The sequence below is a fragment of the Candoia aspera genome, chromosome 4 (genome assembly GCF_035149785.1).
Source record: "Candoia aspera isolate rCanAsp1 chromosome 4, rCanAsp1.hap2, whole genome shotgun sequence".
Taxonomy (NCBI): Eukaryota; Metazoa; Chordata; class Lepidosauria; order Squamata; family Boidae; genus Candoia; species Candoia aspera.
Genome location: NC_086156.1, coordinates 22625837 through 22651054, shown reverse-complemented (window position 1 = coordinate 22651054; position 25218 = coordinate 22625837). Strand labels below are relative to the sequence as shown.

Genomic DNA, 25218 nt, shown 5'->3' with positions numbered 1-25218 from the left:
TAGTTTAATTTAACAAAGAGAAACCATGTTATTCACTTAGGGAAAAATCCTATGCATAGGTATAAAATGCAGAATAACTGGCTTGGCAATAGGCACTAAAGTATCTTGGAACTGAAATTAATCAGATTAGATATAGTATAAATCAGCAGCAAGATGAACAGAAGAGGAAGCACAATCTGAGTTGTATCGATCAAAATAATGTTCTGAATAGGGAAAAGAATTGTTCTACTGTTTTGACTTAATCAGATTGCATATCCAGTTCTGGCACCACAGAACTAAGGATTTGGATGAACTGAATAGATTCAGAAAAGGCTAACAAAATATTGGGGATTGGAAACCAATTTTACAATGAGATGGTGAGAACTGGGTACCTAGAGAAGATTGGGAGGGGGCAGGGGAGGGGGAATATAATAGCGCTCTTTGACTATCCGAAGTTATTTTCTATCCCTTTATTATTTTTATAAATAACGCAAGGCTGGGGACATACCTAATACTCCTTCCTCCTCCTATTTCCCCCACAACAACCCTGTGAGGTGAGCTGGGCTGAGTGAGTGACTGGACAAGGTCACCCAGCCTGCTTTCATGCCTAAGGACTAGAACCCAGTCTCCTGGTTTCTAGCCCATTGCCTTTAACAACACAAAAAATGATGGGAAGTAACAGAAAGGCAGATGCTGGTTGTTTTTTTTAACTCTTTAGGAGTGACAGCAGTTTGGTATTAGAACCAATTGCTCAGAACTATTTTTCCTAACCCTTCAGATGTGGGGACTTCAACTTCCAGAATTCCCAGAGTATTGCCATTTCTGAGAAGCGAAGTCCACACACCTGAAGGGCACCTAGATTGGGGAAGGCTGACCTAGAGCAAAGGTACGCTTCTCTTTCCTGGATGCCTTCCAGCAGAGGTAACTGCTGGGAATGTTTTAAGTTGGATTTCTGCATTGAGTGCAACATCCTGTTTCCTAGCATTAGAAAATTTTTATTTTTGTTCTCACAGAAAAAAATAACCTCTTATCCATTCAGCAAGATTAAGATCTGCTTCATAATGTGTGCGCTCAAGAATACACATTGGAGTAAGCTGTAGAAGAAACTACACTTTGGATCTTGTGGATCCAAGATTAGGAATGTTTTAACAGCCTTGGGATTTCAACCACTGTGATGGAGGGAGCCGACTCTAAGCATTTAAACGCTATCCCGAGAGCACGTACAGTATGTTGGCAGGGCACTGTTTATGTCACTTCCTCTGGCCTTTGGCTAGGCATTTAGCCAGTTTTAGGAGCTTAGTCCAAATTGTTAAACAAAGAAATACTAATTCTCCATTATAGTAAAGGCTTAATTTAACTGACAAGTTAGGGGAAGGGAGTGCTTGTTACACATGAATGTCTGTTAAATCTGAAAGTATGCCATTAACTGCAATTTATGCAATTTGCACAATGTCATTACACAAATGGCACAAATTGATATAAACATAAGTTAACATACATTTAAGAATCTTGTTCAGATTAATTGGCATTCAATGGACTTATCTGGGGATGTCTAGATAAAAATGTTGTCCATTGCATCTGAAGGCCATAAAATTGGTGGTTTACTACAATATAGATTCTACGGTAGAATATACAGTATGTGCATGGCAACAAATGTTTCCAGTGTTATATACACTTGTGGAAATAGAATCTTATGAGAAATAATTTATTATAAGGATTCTACGGAAGCTTTCTCTCTGCAGCTATTGAAAAACGAACAGCAGGCAGCAAAAGTATGAACCCAGGTGGAATAATATGCACATAGTGGTTTAAAGAATCATTATTATCATCATTTATTATAGAAACACATATTCACATTTTTTTCAGTTGGCACGTTTATTCTATACTCATTGTTTTAAATAAAGCAACATTAAAATCCAGTAAATGGTGAAGAAGAGGCAGATGTAGAAAACAAAGACCAGAGGGCATCTGTATGCTGGTCTTCCCAACTATTTTTCATTAAACTTGAATCTTTGTTCTCTTGTATACTTGAAAACCCCCTAAAATCTGAGTTTGCATCACTGGTCTGAAACAACTGTAATAGAGCTTGTGTTGATGAGCTGTGTTCATTTTTTGTTTCCTCCAGAACAGGTGGCTTCTCTGCCTGCTGTAAGCATAATTCCATATTTTGTTTCAGATTTCCTTTTTTATTTCTTCCTATGGAATGTATGACTTTTCTGTTGAGTTTTATTGAAGGTGAGCTTTGTATACCAATGTCTGTCAACAAAATTGGGTCTTTCTTTGTAGGAAGACTATGTGATGTTTTTTCTGACTCTAAAACAACTGAAAGTTCTCTTGGAAAATTGCTCACCACATTACAGTCAACAAGTTCTTTGTCAATTGGTAAATGAGTAGATACTTTCTTCAAACATTTTGCTGGCAGAAGAATTGCATTATTCAATTTTCGTTTTGACTTTGAGATGTTGTTTTGTTCACTAAACTCAGACTCTTGGATCTGAGTATGAAGTGAGTTTAAATTTGTTGACAACCCCTGTGAAATCTGTCTTGATAGTGGTTCACAGTGTCCATAAATTTCTGGCAAATTTTTCATATATGCTTTACTTTCTTTTGGGGGAGGTAGTTGTACCAAATTTGTTGATAAAACTATTTCTTTCAAGTTTGAAGTTTTAGGTATTCTGATGCATTCAGTACTGCCATTTAGTTTTCTTGATGTTTCTGAAGAACAGATGGTATGATAGGAACAAACGGAACATGAAGGTTCAGAGGTAGAATTGTTTTGTGCAGACTTAGGATATACATCTATGTGTCCAGAGCCTTCTTTGAATGCTTCCATTGCAATGCTTTCCCTAGAATACCACCTCAATGGAATATCTCGCCTCATCAGTCTTTCTTTCAGTTCTTCCTTTTTTGTTCCAATGAGAGGAGCAAACTGTCCAACACTACATTTGCGCCTAAAATTAAAGAAATTAATTAAGTAAAAGTTAAGAACAACTCTTCCAATGTATACAAACAAGGTAAGTAATAAGTCATTAATGGTACAAATCAGCTCTCAAAAGATTACTCCAGGTTTACAGTTTGCCACAACCTTGGTTGTCTATGGTAAATATTATCCTGAGATATGTTCAACAGGAGACAGTATTTAGCCAGCCACATTCTTTTCTCAAAAGGAAGCCAAAGCTGTTAAATTGAACTGTACTTTTTTTTGCTTACTGATCTCAAAAGAACAACAAAAATAGCTTGCCAAATGTGCAACTAGAAATACCTCTATTACCTGTTCCCCAGATTCCTTGAACTAAAGACAACAGTAGCAGAGAATTTTTAAGATCCTTGCAAATTGCAAAGCAAAAACCAAACAATAGGATATATTTTAGCATCCATTTGCTTTAGCCTTTGAAAGCCCACCATTTCAAGTTATTATTTTCCACATAATATAATAAATTACATGTGCTGGAAGTTTTAAGAAAGTCAAGCAGACATCTTTCATATGCAGTAAATATGTCTATATATTTCAATATATTGTATTAGATTTGAACCACTACACTCACAAAAAACTAAAGAGCACACTAAAAGTCTCCACTGTCTGACAGTAGCAGCAGATGTAAAATTATTTTAAACTATGTATTAGCAATTTCCCAAATCCAGGGATATAGGAATGGTTGATAAAAATGTAGGAATTTGCGGCAATGGCTAAGTTGCCCTTTCTTAGTAAAACTAAAGGCATCAATTGTCTTTCTCATAATATTAGCAGAAGTGCTAAATAAATCAATTTATTTATTACGCTCATAGACCAGTACAGGAAGAGTGCTTAGTGAATATATATAAATCTATCTTAATAGATAATAAACAAAAAAAAAATTAAGACAAAGTTAAAATACATTTATAAAACGACCAAACTAACCTCTATGATTGAGGTTCAGGGTGAAGTCTATATTTAAATTATAAAATTGACAGAAATGCTATATTTTTCACAAGTATCATATGCTACAGGAATTTAGAAAACATTTTACCATAGATGTGGTCAGTGATAATTTCAAAGTGAGCTTCCCTAAGTTTCCATAGCTGCCCTATGCTAAAGTTAACTGCAAACACAACGAAGTGACTTGGGACACAAAGGTCAGTGCAAATTCTGAAACATGTAGAAAACAACAACTGTGTAAATTTTAGCTATTCTTAAATCACTGCAAATGTACTTAGAGTAGCTTTCCCACCCTATTATGTATTGCATAGGTAAAGGTAAAGGTTTCCCTTGACATTAAGTCCAGTCGTGTCCGACTCTAGGGGGTGGTGCTCATCTCTGTTTCAAAGCCAAAGAGCCAGCGTTTGTCCGTAGACACTTCCGTGGTCATGTGGCCGGCATGACTGAATGGAACGCCGTTACCTGCCCGCCGAAGTGGTGCCTATTAATCTACTCTCATTTGCATGTTTTCGAACTGCCAGGTTGGCAGGAGCTGGGACTAGCAACGGGAGCTCGCCCCGTCACGCGGATTCGAACCGCCGACCTTCCGATCGGCAAGCTCAGCAGTTTAACCCACAGCGCCACCGCGTCCCTTGTGTATTGCATACCTAGGAGTAAATAAACCATTACACTTACAATGCTGCTTACTCCTTTATTAATAAATAAAAATGTCAGACAAGAAAATACATCTGTTTTTATTCTGACCTTAAAAGCTACTCATACTTCATAGCTTAAACACTATAGGCTGGCTGAAATCAGCATGAAAGCTAATAGGCGATTACTATATCTCTTTAAAATTGTTACCTTATAATCTATTACTATAATCTATTTTAATCCATTTAACCAGGCGAAAAAAAGCAAGGTATATTAAAGAACCTTAAGATCTAAAACAGGACACCTCAAGGCAAGGCTTAGAATTTTCTGAGGTCACTTCCTGTGGCAGGATATAGTCCCTTGCCCCGCTTTCAAACGGTCAAGGCAGAAAAAGAACTAAGAGGAAAAATAACTTCCTAAGGACAAGAAACAGGAGTAACTCTGACAGAACTATGAAGACAGAAACAAGAATAACTGACACAACTACATATAATTAGCTGCAGATAGTACTCAGGACTCACAATACCCCCCCCCCCACTCTGGAGTTAACTGAATGTCGTGATGTTTTTGTAAAAAAAAGGACCTTTATGTAAGTCCAGTGTACCATTTTCCTGTGGAGCCATGGCATCTGAAAGTGTGACATAACCACAGCTGCAGATAGGGTCCTCTATCAGTAAGGCCTCTAGTTGTTTGTATGGAAGACAAATGGGAGGGGGAGAAGGGGGTGTTGTTTTTGAATATATGAGTCCACAGGTGGGTAATTTCACTAGACTTCTACCCACAGTCATTGGTATTTGTGTCCTCCTTTCTGCAGATAGGAAAACTTGCCCTTAGATAGGGTGTGTGTTTAGAATGACTTATTCTGAGGTTTCTGTCTATCCCCAATGATGTACTGCATCACTTGTGATCCAAGAGTCTGCATGGGTTGTAGTAGTGATGTAAAATGATGATCTGCCACCCTGCCCTTCATATCCTTTGTTAGATGGAGAAAATGTTGTTTTACCTTTTAACTTTTGGTGTATTTTCTCTCAGTTCTAAAAAGTCACAAGAAAACTTAGAAATGATGTCATCCACTACTTGATACTGAGAACTCTGTGCAAAGTTCTGGTGTTGTTCACTTTCAACATGCTGAAGTAAAAAAAAAAAGTACCAGTATCATTTGTATGCAAGTTATTACAGTATGTACTGTATATTTTTTTGAAAAAATAGTTTAAAATGTAGTTTAGATACAGTTTAAATTAGTTGGAGATAAAATTACTTTTAAGATGTGAGAAAAATTCTACACTTGAAAGTTATAAATATATACACTTCTATATTGCACAGAATTATTTAATATTTAGTTTTAAATTATAAATTATAATTTACATTTAAATTCAATTTAGAATTTAAATTATAATTAGTACATATGTTCTAAAGTTGGGAAGTCCTTTTTGAACAATAGTGTCAACTTTATTACGAAGAGAGCATTTCTAGCCTACAATTGTTCGCTATCCTAAAATAGTATAATTCACAAAAATAAACATTTTTGACATACACATTCTAATACAACCAGGCTATATTACCAGTCCTTTTATTTTTGCAGGGCAAAGCTGTTTAGAAGTTTCCAAGCTACTACTTGATCTAAAGCATACTTATGTATGCTTCTTTCTCTCTCTCTCTCTCTCTCTCTCTCTCCTTCCTTCCATCCATCCATCCATCCATCCACACACATATAAACACACACACACACACACACACACGCACACCCCCAACAGCAACAGAGTGAGCAGCCTGGTGGCAAAACTATTTCTTTAAGGCCTTATGAAAACCCAGTAGGGTTTTGGCCAATTTAATCTCTGGGGAGATGACATTCCAAAAAATATATACTACACACGACAGAAAAACGTTCTTCTTGGGCCTCTCCAAATGACAGACGGGACCCAGAGCATGCCTCTTCAGGATGGGTAGACGTAATCAGGGAGAGATGGTCCCTCAAATACCCAGTCCCATGCCATGAAGGACTTTATAGGTCATCACCAGCACCTTGAATTGAACCCAGAAGCATATTGGTAATCAGTACAGCTCACAGACCAGAGATAACGTGGTGACTGAGGACCACACATAATTGCTCACGGTGTTTCATTCTGCACCAACTGTAGCTTCTGGATGCTCTTCAAGGGAGCCCCATGTTAAGAGCATTGCAGTATTCCATTCAGGAGGTACCCAAGGTGTGAATGACATGAACAGAGTCTCCCGGTTCAGGAAAAGGCACAACTGGCACACAGCTACCACCTGCTCCTCAAACAGGATCTGTGAGTCCAGGACCCCCAACTGTGTACACATTCTGTTTGGGGTAGTGCACCCCATCCAGAACAAGAGACGGAAAGTTCCTGGAACTAGGGGGCCCTAATACCCTAACAACAAAAGGCAGTCTTGTTAGGGTTGAACTGGAGCCTGTTCCTCACCCAAACCCACACAGCCTCCAGACACCAAAACAGGACCTCCACAGCATCACTTGGGCAGCCAGGGGTGGAGATGTAAATCTGAGTATCATCAGCATACTGATAGTACCTGTGTGCCCCATTATAGAATACACCAAATATAGACAAAGAACTGCTAAATTGACCGATGTTTTACATTTCACCTCTATACTGGCTAATAGTCTTTGACTTAGCCTAGCATAGTATCACCAAGAATGAACAAAATATTTCTTAGATGATAACAGAGAGCCAGTTTGGTGTAGTGGTTAAGGCATCAGGCTAGAAACCAGGAAGCTGAGTTCTAGTCCCACTTTTGGCATGAAGCCAGCTGGGTGACCTTGGGCCAGTCACTCTCTCTCAGCCCTAGGAAGGAGGCAATGGCAAATCACTTCCATAATATTGCCAAGCAAACTGCAGAGACTTTTCCAGGCAGTCGCCAGGCATCAACACTGACTCAAAGGCACAGATACACAGACAGAGATGTTGACAGCAGTTTTTTGTTTCCTAATGTTTCAAAAAGTACTGTAGAAGGTCTGTAACATGCATACCCTATGATACTTCTATAGTCCCTTATCACTGTTAAATACATACACAAGCACAGATATATATATATGTATACACACACACACACACAGGAAGTATATGTTCTTATATATAGAAAATATACATGGAAATACAGGTTTTCTAGTATTATTTAATAAGGGGAATCTCAGTGCAAATTAACATCACTTTGAAAACGCTAATTACATTTTACTTAGAAAACTGAATGCATTCACAATTACATCAAAAATAAGGCAGAAGCAATCTCATTAGAACATCTACTGCATTTCTCAGGAAGAGAAGGGTTCCCCCCCCCCAAATAATTACCTATAAGTTTGTGGGGGGGGGGATATCTTTTGAGGAAACTAGAAGTTACTTTTAAAAATAAGCAAATGGGTGAATAATGCAAATGGTTACAGAGCTTGGATACCTCTGAATATTAGTTATGTCTTAGATGGGTCTGCTTGTCTGATGAATATTAATTTTTTGTAATGTTTAAACTTCTTTTTGTTTCTCTTCTCCTTACCTCATTTCCATCCAGTTTTGCTCTACCCTTTCTCCCCCTTTTTCTAGTATTTTTTCTTACCCAATCTTGGGGGTGGGGGTGTCTCCTTTTAACTGTTTCTGCTGTAAAAAGGATATGGGTGTGTACTTATATTATTTCTGTGTGTAGTTTTGAGTGTGAGAGTAGCTGGTATATGCAATGTAATAGACAGTGGATGTTAATTGTATAAATGAGGTGTCTTATTTTGCAAACAATTACAATCAGCAGTATAGCTTTTGGTAGGTATGTTGTGATATACAAGCAGATCACAGACATTCTTGGGAGTAGATGAATCTTCAGGATAGGTTTCAGCTATACTTGAATAATCTAGGTTCACAAGGTAGAAAAACTGAGCACTAAATAGGACTTTTGTCTGTATTTATAATTTTTTCTAACTACTTTTCCTCTGGAGAAGAGTCAACTTCCTTTCAGAAAAATACGCTGTTTAACTGATTTATCTGTATGACTCTAACACAATACAAAATTATGAAAAGCTATGGTTTCAAAGACAAGGGCAATATAACAGATTGGAATATTAGAATTTAGGAATATTCACCCTACAAAAATACATAATTTAGGTAAGATATACATACCGCATGAAGATCATCGTATTTCTTCATACAGCATTCACAATATCCTTTTTTCCTCTTATGCTTTGCAGGAACCTGAAGTGGGCCTTTCTCTCTATCGTTATTTGCAGGGTTTCTATTCTCAAGAGAAAAGAAACATCTTACTTATATTCTGTAAGACAAACCATCAGGAACTAGTTAAGGTTCTGACCAGCTTTAGTAGCCAGCTATGAATCTAATCCCATTATGATACACTGTTACACTAATTTTCAAAACCAGTGTCAGTGTAATTAGAAAGAATAAAAAAGAAACGTAAATCCTAACTGTGGAGAATACATAAGATGGTTATTAAATCCTTAGGAAGATATGTTTAAAAAATAACCATATACCTGCTTAGCATGCATCTGTCAAAATAGAATGACATTGCTAATCTAAAATCACAGAACTTCTGCGCAAAATAGTCACTCAGAATGCAATGTGAATGTTTTGTCCGTACTGTACATCAAATAATATAGAACATTGGCAATATGATGGTATAGACTACTTTAGTGCATGTTGCACATACAAATAAAAAGAACATTTCTGTTCTCTTCATTATTCTAACACAGGACATGCACAATTCTAATGTATTTCTATAGCAAATATGCAAGGCATACCACCCTACCATATTAAGAAGAGTAATGAATCTAGTCTTCTTCAATTAAAAAACAGTATCTAATTTCTAGTTTCAAAATAGAAAAAAAGACATTAAATATGGAAAACTAGTCTCTAGCACCACCTATCAGTAGGTAAAGTAGGTTTCTGCCTTGAAATGAAAAGCACTTGGATCTCATTAGAGAATGAAAATATGTTTCCATCCATGCATATCCTTTAATAACTAAAAGTTATACATACCGCATGATATACTATTTTATTTACTATATATACTATTTTATTTCTATAGCTAAAAAGTGTTGTATGTGCATAGCATATTCTTGTTTACAAGGCTGAAACATCTAATGCAGTTTGCCACACTTAATCAGAATTATATAGATGGTCCTCGCTTACTGACCACTCATTCAGTAATTGTTTGAAGTTACTATGATAGTGCTGAAAAAGGAGACTTGTCACCGGTCCTCAAAGTTGCGGCTATCACAGCGTCACTGCATCATGTGATCACAATTTGGGTGCTTGGCAACAGGCACACATTTATGACAGTCGCAGCCTCCCATGGTCATGTGAACGCCATTTGTGACCTTCACAGCTAGCTTCCAATAAGCAACATCAATGGGGCAGGAAGTCATGAGTCACAGTCATGTGACATTACACTTAACAATCCGCAATGATTCACTTAACAACCACAACCAATGTTGTAAGTCAGGTGCAGTCATGTGACTTTTCACTTTACGACTATGTCGCTTAGCGACAGAGTTGCCGGTCCCAATTGCAGTCAGTAAGTGAAGACAACCTGTATAATTTTAGGAGTAGTGAAAAACACACACCCATCCCAGAACATCAAAAGCTAAGAGCACCCACCCACCACACAATCCTGATAATTAGTGAGACAAATATGGCGAAATAACAGGACCTTTGGAATAGCATGACCCCAATAACTTACAGTAGTGGAGGAAGGTTTGGTTTCTTTTAAATGCACTGTATGCTTACAGTTTCAATACTGCAAGCTGCCTAGAGTCTAATGAGTAATTAGCATACAAATTTGTGTAATAAATTAAAAAATAAATGACATACAGTTGCTTAAAAGAAATCCATTATAAGAAAACTTTTCACAGGAAATTAAGGTAACATAGAATGGCTTTACACCGAAAATAGATTACAATATAAAATAAGCTATTTTAAGAGTTATATTAAAGATTTTTCAGTCACTTAGAATGTTATGACTACACAGTAAAAGGAATATAGTTCTAGGTAAGATCTATCCAGATACTTGTTTTGAGATAGAAGCCAACCATGTCAGCTACTAGGGATGGAGGTTCACAGAGAGCCACCTGGCATGTATGAGCCTAGGTTTATTAAATTAATTACAGAGCAAGCCATAGGCTGATCTTAAATTCTGTTGCAAAGACTCAGGCCTGCTTCCATATCTTCTACATAAATCTAAGGAGAATTTTGTCATTCTCCATTGCATTTTCATCTTCCGTTACCTTTGCTTATTGTGAATTTGCTTCTGGCCATTAGCATTTTTCTTTTCTACATCAAATGGACTGCAAGGTCTTGGATTAGAATAGTTGACAACAGGAAAGCTGGACAGTTGCAGGTAAAATGGTCTATAGTGACTATTAAAAAAGAAAGCCAGTTGAGTACTAAACATATACATAATCATAAATAAGGAATGCCTTTTATCTATATAGTTCTTCCTTGAAATACTATTATATTCAATAAATAGTCACTTTAGACCAGTGTTTTTCAAACCTGGCAATTTTAAGATGTGTGGACTTCAACTCCAAGAATTCCCCAGCCAGCATGCTGCCAAAGTTGCCAAGTTTGAAAAACACTGCTTTAGACTAAAATGAACTGAGAAAAGTGTGGAAATGTTAACGATATTGTCCAAACACTGTGTATATCATTCTATGTTCTGGGCTGTAGGCACATTTACTTTTTCAGTCAGCTTTGAGCAGTTCTTTTATTAAGGTAAATTACCAGCTATTCCCCCAACTACCACCTTTATTCCGAGCACTAGGAAACACACAATGTCGGGCAATTCTGCCAATAATTTCTTAAAGTTTCATTTACTATCCATTGAAGCTATCATATCTGAGCTACTGCATATTTTTTTAGCATGCTGCATATTTTTAGGATAGACTACCAAACAATTACAGATTCCTCAAAGAGCCAATTATATAAAGACTTTCTTAAGATAACGCACTGGTTTCTTTGAACAGTTAAATCTAGATTTTTCCAACATTTAACGAAAAACGATCAGAGCCAGTCTGGTGTACTGGTTAAGCCATTGGGCTAGAAACCGGGAGATCGTCCTGCCTTAGGCACGAAGCCAGCTCGGGGACCTTGGGCCAGTCACTTTCCCTCAGCCCTAGGAAGGAAGCAGTGGCAAACCACTTCTGAAAAACTTGCCAAGAAAACTGCAGGGACTTGTCCAGGCAGTCTCCGAGAATCAGACACAATTGAACAAATAAAAACAAAAACCAGCGTAGATTGACAGTTTTTCCTAAAAAGCATATACACACCTAGATCAGAATACTATCCTTGCAAAATACTGCTGCAAAGATGGTACTGCAAAACCAGTTGTAGGTACATATGATATCTAGTATAACTATACCAATAAATTAGAATAAGCCTGAGAACAAATGTAGCATAGTGGCTTACAAGGCACATGTTTCAATCCCCCCTACTTCTTAACCCATGGACTTTAGGCAAATCATGGTCTTGTAGACCAACCTACCTCACAGGTTCCTTATAGGGAAAAAATGAAAGGCAATTCCTCCCCTCCACCCTGCAATGTACACTGCCCTGAGCTCCACAAGGAAGGGTGACATAAAGGTGAACTCTTACCTTTTTTCTGGATAGTCAGTCTTATGCTAATTCAAAGCTTTGAATAGATCTATTATAATCATATGACTTAGGCTATTCATGTTAATGTTGAATTGATCTGAAACACTCTACACAAAATATAATTAAGCCTGAATTAAACTAGAGACAACAGTTTGATTATAATAATTAATACGTTATCACTACATAAAATAGTGTCAACAAAGCCAAAGGACATTGGAGTAGGAGTTTAATTAATCTAAAAATAGCACATACCATCTTCTGTCCTCGATCTTCAGAAAAGGATTTTTCAGTTTACCTATTTAAAAGAATTGAAACCAAATTATATAAATGTTTATAATTATATAAACAGTTCTATTTCAAAAAGAAGTGCCTTCCTTATATACATTACAGAACATGATCTCACATACTTTGGCCTAAAACTTCAATTTTTTCTCTTTCAACAAAATTGGTAATGATATTAGTTATGTCTTGAATACTTACTTTTTATTTTTTGATTCGTTGATACTTTCTCCTATTTAAGAAAAACAGTAGCATTAAAGTTAATCTGATTTTTATAATTTCCAAGTGATCTCCTGTATTCAGCAACTAGCCCTCTAAATAGGTTTAAATATTTGTGAAGCGTGAGCCACTGAACACATACAGGTAGTCTTCAAGTTATGATGGCAATTGGGACCAGGATTGCTGCAAAGCGTGACATCACGTGACCGCATCGCTTAGTGACTGCAACCCAGGTTGCCATCGTAACCCTAAGATGACATGCAGGTCATTAAATGGGAAGCGGCAGGAGTCCAAAATAAGGAGCATGGGGCTGCTGCAGGGAGGTAGGGGAGGCCCTCCGTAGGCCATGCGGCAGTTAGGGGAGGGATGTGCTACGTGGCGGCCAAGGGAAGGAGGGCACAGCATGGTGTGCTGGAAGGCCAAGGGGGTTTACCAGAGTGACTTGTGACCTTCCCTGCTGGCTTCCCCATTGACTTTGCTTGTGGAACCCAGGAGGAAAGGTTGCAAATGGGGATCATGTGACCGTGGGATGCTGCAACCATCGTAACTGCAAGCTGGCTGCCAAGCACCTGAATTGTGATCACATGACCACAGACATGCTGGGACAGGCAGAACTTTGCGGACCATTCATAAGTACCACTTGTTCAGCACTGTTGCAACTTCGAATGGTTGCTGAACGAGTGGTTGGTAAGCAAGGTCTACCGGTAGTGCAATCATTCTTCTTTGCACTGAGAACTTTTTTTTTATTTAAGGTAACCACATTTTTAACTAGAATATTTAAAACACAGGCAAACAAACTGGGAGGAGGATTGAGACAGAGCGTGCAACCGTAAATTCCCTTCCCTGCTGTTTATTTACTCCATACTTTCTGAAAACAAGTGAATAATTGAAATGGGTTACACTGCATGATATCCCAGCTCAACTTTAAGCCTAAATTGATATATAAATCCTGACATAGTTAGGCAGTGTTAACTATAACCTTGAGTTTGAGCAGCATACAAAAATATCCATTCCTGATTTATTTATAAATTGTATATTCCACATTGTCTCAAATTCCTAAATTAAATATATCCTTCCTGAAACTATATTTACTTATTTAAACAATGTCTATAACTGCCCATCTCACAACAATGACTCTAGATGGCGCAATGAGGATTAAAACCAACAAAACATAATATAAAGATAAAAACCTAAATTAATAACATATATAGGCCTAAAAATCCAGTATTAATCCATACAGAACAAACATGCTAAATGTGCAACCCACTACATAGATAAGGATATTAATTTCTCTAACTGAAACTGTAACAGAAAAATATATCATGATCTTACTACAGGATGTGCAACCTTTTGATAAACAGAGCCCACGAGGTGATGACTACTACTGATAGTCAACAGTGCTAAGTAGCAGAGTTGTATTTCACCCATTGATGCAAGGATTTTCTGAATTGTGTGTGAAATTGTATGGTTTACCATGCTAACATCCTTTAGTGGTTTACACTAAAGCTTTTTAAGTGTTTCCCATCTCAAAATAGCAGTAGAGGTGGATAGAGCTTCAGGATTTCACACATCTATTAAGGTCTCAGTCTTTGTCTTACAAACAATGAATAAAATATTAAAATAGCAATTTTATATAATTTATTTCATATAATTTATTTCGCATTCACTGGTTTTTGCTATTTTTCTTGGAAATTAAATAGTTTACTTACCACATCTTTGATTTCTGTGCTTGATTTCTTAACCAAAGAGAGATCTTTTTTCTTTTGATCAATATAGTTCTTAATATCTTTTTCAAAAAGAAAAGGATAATTAAAATTATTACTTGATGTTATCTAAGTTATTTAAATGGAACAACATATTTTAACGGTAAATCAGCTTTATTTTAATAATACTTGCCATCAGTGTGAAGTATTTTTACTCCCCAAGTCAAGGCACTTGAGAGTATACTACCAGAAGGGATTAATTCCTGAAATACAAATATTGAATATTTCAATCATTAAATTATTTTGGCATACAAATATTTGAATACAATAGGTAAACTTGGAGTTCAGGGTGCACTCTGGATCCCCAGCCATTCCACTGGGAACTTTTAAGTATCATCGGATTAGTGTATTGTCAACTTTAGGGCCAACTGAAAGGAAAGGAAACCTAGCTTAGCTTCTGCAATGTGTAAAAATACAGACTTATTTTAAACAGTTAAAAGAAAGTCAAAAGGCATACAAATCAATCTTTGTGACATTTCAGTTTGCATTTTACTCTCCGTCACTGTTCAGCACTTTTTATGTACAGTAAGGCTTTTATATCCAATAATACTGTCACCTGTTTTGAAGTATGCATTTCTAATTTGATTTTATTATCATAAACTCCTCAAAAACTTGATTATAACAATAGGAAAAAATAAATGTCAAACATTTGATTTCATAGTCTGGCATAGTCCTTCCAGTGGGAGGAGATGGGTGGTGACAAATTTGATAGATGGATAGATAAATAAATAAATAAATAAAATAATGAAGTGCCAAAAAGCCATCCTGAAATCACACATTTATCCATTAGCAAATTATGCAAGTTTCACTTGGAAGTCACGATCGTAAGAAAACTAATTCAAGATGAAGTAATAAAGTCATGTTATTGATACATACCTGTTCCTTGATTGCTTTTTCAACTAAAGATTTTCCTCTACTCAAGCGTACCTATATTGAAGAAATACAGAGTATGTGCGTGTGGGTGTTACTGCCATTACTGCACAGATAGGTGTTATCTAAAATAGTTACTTCATGAAGTTTATTAGTTTGAGTTTTTTTAAAGGTTCACAAAATTGTTTGGTTAGGTTAGTTAAGTTTAGCTAAATGCATGTGAATAGGCATAAACAGCCTCTTTGCTGATGATCTTAATAGAATTGTCTATATATGCAAGATTCAGTATTACAAATATTACATTCTAAAATAATTTAAGGTAGACATGTCTGCTGGCTAAACTCCTTCTATTACCAAAATGGAAATTTATCCAAAAGGCTGGATAATAGTACTTATGCCGAAGAAAGGAGATAAACAAGAACCCAAGAATTACTGACCTATCTAAATATATTAGCAATAGTACAAAATATATGCACATAATGTTTATTGATTTGACTAGAGCTTTGACTCAGCAAACAGAAATGGATTATGGACAAAGTTAGTTGATACTGATATAGATAACAGACTCTTGTATTGTCTCTTGCATTTAGTGCAACAGCTATATTTTAATACAACTGGAGTGAAAATAGGTTTATCTGCATTGCTTACAGAAGTAATTAATTGAGTATATTTTTTAATCTTTATGTACATTTGATGGTGCTTTATTTGTCAGCTGCAGAGTTTTTTCTTTTCAATTCTTGAAAGTTAACTATTTTAATGTGTCTTGATTATTCTCTCTTGGTAAGAATTGAGTTGAAAATGTTTAAAAAGCTAGGCTGTTATTGCTCCAAGGAACAACTAGAAATGAGTTATGCCAATATGAAAGTTATGAATTTGGGGTAATGGCCAAAAATATTTAAATAGTCTATTGGAGAAGATTCTACAGAACAGTTTAGTACAGGGTTTCTCAACCAGGGTTCTGTGAACCCTAGGGTTCCATGAGAGATCACTAGGGGTTCCCTGGAAGATCATGATTTATTTAAAAAGTTACTTCAAATTTGGGCAACTTGACATTAAAGAGGTAAGTTTCATTCTTTAGTTTAAGAACACTGTTAACACATATATGCAGGCCTACACATGAAACAAATGTAATACTTTTGTAACTTCTAGCCTATATTTGAGCCTGAATGTGCAGGGGTTCCCCGAGGACTGAAAAATATTCCAAGGGTTCCTCCAGGGACAAAAAATTAAGAAAGGCTGGTTTAGCAGTTTTAAATATTGAGGAACAGTACTTAATGAAACATTATCTTGGCAGGCACACAGAATATTTCAAAATAGTAACCACTAAAACAATTGGGGCAAAATTTCTTTTCATCATACGAGAGGAAGATTAGTGGGCTCAACATTACAATTATTCTGTGGGAAAATTACCTCGCAAATGCTGTTTGGAGCAGGAATTTGTTGGTGGAATGCTCACTATCTGTGTTTTACAAAACATACAAATACGTTCTGCAAGAGATCTGTGGAGCTTCCTAAACGAATTTATGCTTTTCCTCTATGAGCTAAATGGGGCTTACCTTTGATTAAAATTTATATTGAAAAGGTTCTGCTTAGCTTTTGCAAATATTGTCTCTCCCAAAGGTCAAAATAATGCTTGGATTTGTTAATTCAACAAAGTAGTTGGAAATCTTCCTTACATGAATTGATGGATAAGTATTTACTCTCAAAACCAACTATTTCTTTAGAGCTGCAAGAGTTGATTCAAAACTTGGGAAGTAAGAGGGATTCATTCAATTCTCTAGTTAACCAACTCCACTAGACTCTGGCCAGTTCACAATATTAAAAATTGCCACCTACTCTTCAAGCAGGAGCTGTGAGTCAAAGTAAACCCCCCAGATTGTGCACCAGTTTCAAATGAGGAAGTGTGATCCCCTTAGAAACAGAAAGTTTCCAGAGTCAGAAGGCCCAATCACACACAGCTATTCGGTCTGGTCAGGATTGAGCCTCTCTCTTTTTCTCCCCACTGTCACGCTGATAACTTGGTGACATGCTGATATAGTAAATTGGTGTGAACTATGAGACAAGCATTTAGTTAATAAAATCTTCTATAATGTTCACAAAATTCAAAGTTCAGTATCACAAAGTATACCTTCAGAAGTGATTGAGAATAAGTATCAACCAATTCCTGTTATACTAAGACCCTGCTCTTGTAGTCGTTCTCAGATTGAGGATGTGTTACATTACGTTTTCTATTACCTAATAAATTTATCCATCCACACATTGCAAAGAAATGATGTCTCACTCAGCAAAGTTTGGATGAAGAAAATACGTTTTACCTAATTTTAATGAAGATGTGTTTCGAGCATAGCTACACTAAAGATTAATAAAAATCTTGTGGAAGTAAAATGGTAATAGGTATGTGGCCATTGTTGAATTAAATTCTACCGTTTTAATTCTGTATTTTTGGGGTATTAATGGATGTAGCTGCCATGGGCTACACTTACCTAATAAAGCTTGAACAATTCAATTAAGCAGATATATACACACACACACACACACATACACACATACACTGTATGTATGTGTTTGTTTACTTATTTATTTTAAAGTTTGAATCCCTTCAGCGGAAAGTTGTCTCTACTTTTGTATAAATATATGCTATGTTTGGAATAGTATGTATAAAATAAAACAATGCAATAGAAGTAACTGGTTAAGACTTCTGAAAATTCTATTTTAATAATAAATTTAAACGTATAAAGCCTGAACAGGCACATTCCTCAATGCAGATAAGGAAAGAATTAAAGACTGTATCACAGAGCAGAATACAAGGTTTTAGCCTTCCAGGTTAAACTATGGCCTCCAAAATCTCTTGCCACTGTCTATGCTGGCTAGAGTCCTAGTTCAGCATTATCTGGTGGGCTAGAGGTTTCCCAGAGTAGTTTTATGAAATCATTCTCAGATCCTCTGAAAGACACAGGAAATTATAAAGAGCCTGTTTTATTTAACATGCAGCATTTGTGCAGGGTTGTGACAGAGTACAGAAAGAAATAAGAATGAAACTTACAGTATCCACCAGCTTAAATGTACTTCCATCATTCCTGTCTCTTTTGCTGCTTGGATGAGGTGAACTGTTTCCACCATTACATACAGATTCTAGGCTTGGGACTGGAGATATTTGTCCAAGGGTCTGGGCAAATTTTGCTTCTTTTTTATTAGAGATCAGGTAGCTGATGTCTTTGCTGAGGAATCCTTCAACTCTCTAATTGTAAAAAAACAAAAATATTATTTTGGAATGGGATTAAACACAATGTTTAATATTGGACATGACTTTAAGATATGCTAACATTCCCCTTCATAAGTATTCAAGTAATGCTACTTACTTCACAGAATCTCTAATTCTCATTTATTGACTGCACACAGCTGGATTGGGAGAGAGGTTATGCTGTGATAACATTGCTATACAAACACAGAATTTTCAAATCACAAATGTTTCGAAAATTAATGTAGAACATGTAATATAGGTTGTACTAGTTAATACAAAATACCTCAGATATGTTTTATGTGAAATAGATATATTGTAACTGTAACACTTTAATAGTTGCAGAATTAAGAAATGAATACTGGTCCAAAAACACATTTAATAAGGAAAAAACAGCTGCCTGAGGACTGAGTCAAGACTCTTGAACGTTCAAAATTAGCTATTAAATTTCTATTGGTTATGGGCACTACTACAGGTAATCCACACTTAACAATAGTAATTGTGACTGGAATTTCTGTTGCTAAGTGATGCCGTTGTAAAGCACAATGTCACATGATCACACCACAGCAGTTCCCAGTTACCATTGTTAAGTGAGGACCTCACATGATTGCAACTTCCAACTTCCTGCTGACTTCCCCATTGACTTTGCTTGTGGGAAGCTGGCAGGGAAGGTCACAAATTGCAATCACATGACTGTAGGATGCTGCAATGGTTGGAAATCCAGGCCAGCTACCGAGCACCCAGACTGTGGGGGGTGCTGCAAGTTGCAACTACCACTTGTTCAGCACTGTCGCAAGTTTGAATGGTCGCTGAACGATTATTAAATGAGGATCACTTATAGATATTAGTCTGCTGTCTACAGAGTTAAACTGAACATATGTTTGTTTGTAGGAATGATGCTCTACAAAATACATTTATAATAAATGAAAAAGATTGTAGAGATTAGTACTATTATTATAGAACTAATAGTACTATAGTACTATTTCAACACTTATGTGGCTCTAATATAGTCAATTATTTTTCACAGTTCAAAACACAATTTGTACTAGAGGCATTAAACCTATGAATTATCTATGAGTTGGTAAGACTACTAGCTTTCTGACAGTCAAAAAGCACCTCAATAAAGCTATTTGAGAAAAATCTTGATGCTGGTAGTTGGAGGAAGCTTGGAATTCAAAACAATAGTAAGGTTACTATACCTTTGTATTATTTGTATATTTAAAAACAAAAGGAAGATGGTCAAAAAGAAACTTACAGTGTGAATCAGTTATGTACACTACACTTATTACTGCTTAGTGGAAAAATGGATAGAGCTGGAGTAAAGGTGGGAAAAAATCCAATTAATAAATAGCTGCAAGTAAGATTTAAAAAATAGGGGCAACTGAAAAGTTGAAAACCAGAACTGATAAGAAGGCTCTAGATTGGCAAGAAAAAGGTAACAGGAAAAGTGAGGTCTCTAGGAGGAAAGCTAATTACTTGTAAGTTAAAGAATGTGATGAAAGTTACTAAACCTATGATACAAACTATTCAGATGAGTCCCCAAAGAAAAAAGGGAGGTAAACTGACAAACAAGGAGAAAGAGAATTTTGAATGTCTGATTTCTGAAGAAATCCAACATAGACTGTTAGTCTTCCTCCTAGAAATCTCATTGTTTCTGTTATCTTTTTCTTGCCAATCTAGAGCCTTCTTATCAGTTCTGGTTTTCAACTTTTCAGTTGCCCCTATTTTTTAAATTTTACTTGCAGCTATTTACTGAGGACATCTGCTATTCTATTAGTGACTTAATTTTAAAAAAATATTTAAATTGAATATTTTAAAAAGAATATATACATACACAAACACAGAAAAAAATAAAAAAATATGGAAATAGAATCAGGTAAATAACAAAGGAATTTACAAATATGGTAAAGTTATAGTTTTTCCAAATTCATAAGAAATTAAAGATATCTGAATATCTTTGATCCCAAAAATCACTGTTTACACAGAATATAAATATCATATTAACAGTAATTTTTAAACATTTTTAAAATAATTCATCACAATTTATAATTTTGCAGTGATCAAAAAATTATTGAATTATAAATTGTGATGAATTATTTTAAAAAATATACAAAAGAGGAAAAATAAAAAATGAGAAAATATAAACAGTAAGAATTACTAGAACTTGATTTTAAAAACTACTTAGGAAATGTTTCTGATTTCTATTTGGGTCCTTTCATCTATTTCAATTTTTCTTTTCTCTTAAAAACCATACTCTAAATGTCTAAGTTTGCCTTGTTGTGTAATATATGATATATATACAAGGGAGCCATTCTTGCTTGAATTTCCATTGCAAATATATACTGTTAATTTTGCCACTGCTGCATATTCTCCAAGTATGGTTTCCCAGTCTGATGTCACTGTCAAAGTGTCTCTTTCCAATATGAAAAGTGAGTTACATGAAGTTTCAGTATTGGTCTCATGCTTGGGTTGTTTAATCTTTCTCTTTAAGTGCATGGCTAATCACTCTGGTCTAAACAGGACAATCAGGTCACTTAGAGTTGTACCTCAACTCTGGGTACAATAATTTTATAGAGAATTTCAGGGAAATGGCAAATTTTAAAAAATCTAACCATGTAGCATTAAGTGTAGCTGAAAGGCAGGCTGCAAAAAGGAAAAAAATGCTTAGGAATTCAGCCTGTTAGCAACAGTATAATATACTCTAATAGAATCTGCATTATTCCTCTTCTTTCCTATCATAAAGCTAAACATACATACTGACTTACCCCTCCCAGTTCCTTAAGATCTTTTGCAATTTTCTCAGAGAGGATGTTAGATGGAATATCAAGATAGAACACTTTCCCAGTAAGTGGTTTGTATTTTAGTTTATCAGACTTTGTAGAATCTTTCTTTACAGTTTTCAGGGGAGGGTTGCTTCTTTCTCTTCTTTCTTGCATGTCACCTACAATCAAAATAAAAGAATTTGATCCTCATGGGAAAATTATCTGTTTATTATCGAATCCTGTTTTGAAGCAAAAGTGGATTTCTGAAAAGTATATATTGGTCTTCGAGCTTATCAAGGCTATATATGCAAATGTGGATAAACTTCCCCTTCTTCCTCCACCAACCCTCCCAAATATGTTCGGGAGGGCCGCCTAATTCTCCAGGGTAGATCTGGACAACGCAGAGCAGAAATAGAGTCAGTCTGCTGATGGAGCAGCATTTGTCAGGATGACACCTTTCTCATCATATATAGAATGTAACAAGTGAACTAGCGTGGCCTTTTTCAGGAGTGGACATATTTTGAGTTTTAGGTGCTATCACAAAATGGCAACATATTCCCAAACTGGCTGCTAATCATTAGCCCAAAATATCTACATCACAGAATAATAAACTAGTTAAGCTAAAAGATAACGAACCTGTGCAAGAATCTAAGCTTCAAAACAAAAAACCAGTTTCTTGAATTCACATTTTTTCTCATTCAGAATTGCCTCTAAAGTCCTCTCTTTACTCACAGAGATCATCCCCATGCTCTCCCACTGCTCTCAAAGGTCCCCACTTCTTCCCTGAGTCAGGGCAGCCCCAATTTTCCAGTTTCTCACCCCATTCAAGCCTCTAGCTATTCCCCATCTTTACTTCCTGAAAAGATCCTTAATGACCTAGAAGCTTTGAGAGAAACAAAGGCTGCAAGTGGCTTTAAGGTGCTTTGCTTTTAAGTACTCCAGGTTTTTTGGAAGGAGATATTTTTTAAAAAACATTTAATTAGAAGTATCATCAGGGCACATAACAGGAGCAGAGAGATGTGTCCACAGACACCATGTTTTAGTAGGTCCGGAAAAAAAAAGCCTTATACCAACTCAAGATCACTAGTCCATGATTCATATTATCCTCACAACTGCACTTTCCAATCTCAGTTTAGACTATACAACATATATCTATTATATTCCAACATATATGGCATTGCCAAGAGATCACATTGGGAAAGTGAGTACTGTACACATAATAACAGATGTGAGATAGATAGGTTTCAGGTTGCTAGATTTAGACTGTAGCCCCAGTCAGGAAAATGTCTCACCAAAATTAAGAAAAATCAGTTTCTAGTAAATGAAAAACATTCAAAGAGAAAGAAAAGCAATCATATAGTTAATTTCATTACAACCAAATGGTCAACAGTCAGTTTATCATCACCTCCTTGCTACTAACAGGAACTGCTGTTACTCATTCAAGATATTTAAGAATAGATTCTTAACAGACTATAACTCTATACAGGGTGTACCAAAAGTCAGGCCCCATTGACCATTTATTATATAAATTACATTAAATGTTTGAATTGGTTGCCATTTTCTTCTAAACATTTCCTTATTCGTTTGATGCATGCCTTTTGAACATTCCTAAGTACAGTAACATTTTCTCTGGAAAAAAACAAACATACATATGATTGGCCTATGGGGCCTGACTTCTGGTACACCCTGTATATAGAAATGAATCTCGGATAGGTTTTCAAATTCTGGCTTTAGCATCACCCTTATGCAGAGGAAGTCGTTTCAAAATTACAACTGGGTTATTTTAAATTACTGCTCATTATTTTAAATGTATAAAGCCACCCTGCTCCATTGTGATTTGTGTACTTGTCTAATAGTTACCTACCTATTTATTTCAAAGCACAGTGATCTTTTTTAAAGCGAAGAAACTGGCTCTTTTTGACACAGCTCTCACAAAGCCTACCACAAATCCGACAATACTGCACATAAGGGCGGGGAAGAGGGGGGATTAAATCCAACAGGACCTCCGAGATACCAAAAACCAGAAACTTTTGCCACCTTCGCAACACAGACATCCTCTTCAATTTATCCAGGGGAATTTTAGCGCTCTCAATTTCGCAAAGCAAAGAAACGGAAGCTGATTTGAATCAAACAACCTTTTTCTTCCCTTTTCAGAAAAAAAACCCCGAAGTTTCGAGTCACGCTCGCCCCTCACGACACACAGAAGGAAGCGTGAGGACTTACAGGGGAACTGTCCTTTGCTGCTGCTTTTCAAACCACCCGGTTTCATTTTCCTGGGAAGTCACATTTTCTGCACCCCCACCTCCCCGCGACGGTTACGACCTGCAAGGAAAGAGCGCAGAACAATTAAAATGCCCCAAACCTCTTTTTTAAAAAATTAAAGCTGAGGGGCGGGGATCCGGGTGCGTTTCCTCCAGCTCCTCCTACCCTCCAAGCTGTCCCCCTTCCCCCCGCCATTCACGAGGCAGAGCCTGCAGTCCCTCTCCCGTACTCACCACCCTGCCGCCGCCTGGCCCCCTCCACCCCACCCCGGAGGGACGGTTGGTGTTTGAAATGTACATTCACGCCGCTCGAGCCGACCCCCGGCGCCCGCCTCACCCCAACCCAGCGGGACACATGGCGTCGGGCACGGCCGCTGCTCAGGGTCTGCTGCGCCAGTCGGCCATCGCGCTTTTTGTCAGCCACACTTTCCCGCCTCTGCCCACCCGGGCCTACCAGGCACTCCCGACGCTGGCTTCGCCTCCCTGGTTGGGCTGAGCGAGGGCGGAGGCGGCGCCGCACAGCGGGGAGGAGCTTTCGCAGCGCGGCGAGGGCAAGGGTACCCCTTCTCCTCCTCTTTCTGGGGGGAGGGGGTTCGCCGTCATCCTCTTCCCTCCCCCGCACCCCTCCGGTAAATGGCCACTTGAAAGGCAGGGGGAGCGCGGAAACGTGCCGGTTTACTCGCCAAAGGAGCGGGGTCCCCCTAAAATGGGGTTGAGAGGTGCCTTGTGAAATATTGGGAAAGGGAGGCTTCTCTTCTGGAGGCCAGGGTAGAGGTCCCAGTGTTAATAGTGCGTGATTCCTTTGGGATGGGTTTTTTGGGAGGGGGTAATTCTCAGGAGATACAAAAGTGAGCTCTGTGGGAAGGGAGGCATTAAATTGGCATTAGCTTTTCTTATAGAAAAACACTGGTGAATCCCATTCATGGTGGGAATAGAGATAAGGGGGATAGCATCTGGCACCTGCACTTGAGGGCGGTATCTCAAGATGTTGCTTCACTTGGGGTTTTTTATTCTGCCCTCCTTTCTTCTGAAAAGAGACCAGGGCAGCCTACAGAAGCCCTTTTGATTCTCAGAATTGCTGTAACAGGTAAGGCTGAGTGACTTAGGTGGTCACCAAAGATCCTGTAATGGATTTCATAGTAAATGGAGGACCTGATCCAGGTTGTTTCTGCCCTGAAGCCAACATTTTAAGGATTGTGCCCTGCAGACTTCCTGTGTGCTTGTTTGAGCCAATCCTGTTCAGTTTACAAAAACAATATATAAAGTACTCGTTGTTCTTGTGCATGGCAGTTCCTGTGGACATAGATGGTCAGCAGTACCTCAAGTAATCCTACTTTTTTTAATCATAAAGGATTAAGTTAAAGTGGCTTGTTGGTTTCAGTCACCAGTACATTGGCCTGAATATAAAGGGGTATGTGCTTGAGGTAGTTTTGGACATCATCAAAAAGCAGTTCTGCCTGCTGCCTGACAAATATAATTTGTAATCAGAAGAGAGTTTTAGAAGCAAATTTTGATAGGTGTTGAGAGTGTCTGTGATTAAAAGAGAAACAAAAGTGTTTTGGGGTTTGCTTAAAATAGCTCTTGGAATTACAGTTTAGCCTGCTTTGGAGTAAGTTCTAACAGGGTTCTGGCATGTTCCTCTCCTGACAGATCAGAGCCATAAGCTCTAATTATTTTAA

The 25218-nt window shown here is 37.1% G+C and overlaps 1 protein-coding gene across 3 annotated transcripts; it reads right to left on the bottom strand.

Annotated features, from left to right (window-relative positions):
* Positions 1–1786: 1786 nt before the first annotated feature.
* Positions 1787–24055, bottom strand: DBF4 (DBF4-CDC7 kinase regulatory subunit). Of its 3 annotated transcripts, none has more exons than XM_063303592.1 (13): positions 23994–24055; positions 23502–23600; positions 21282–21457; positions 18322–18516; positions 15285–15335; positions 14542–14611; positions 14355–14431; positions 12628–12658; positions 12400–12442; positions 10782–10913; positions 8665–8776; positions 5532–5656; positions 1787–2930 (listed from the first exon to the last, which is right to left on the bottom strand). In XM_063303592.1, exons 2-13 carry the CDS (start codon positions 23545–23547, stop codon positions 1889–1891), a joined length of 2100 nt encoding a protein of 699 aa, XP_063159662.1. In that variant the 5' UTR covers positions 23548–23600; positions 23994–24055; the 3' UTR covers positions 1787–1888. The 3 variants fall into 3 exon arrangements, with proteins under 3 accessions (XP_063159662.1, XP_063159661.1, XP_063159660.1); XM_063303591.1 differs by lacking the exon at positions 23994–24055 and adding an exon at positions 23877–23975; XM_063303590.1 differs by lacking the exon at positions 23994–24055 and adding an exon at positions 23838–23968.
* Positions 24056–25218: the final 1163 nt, after the last annotated feature.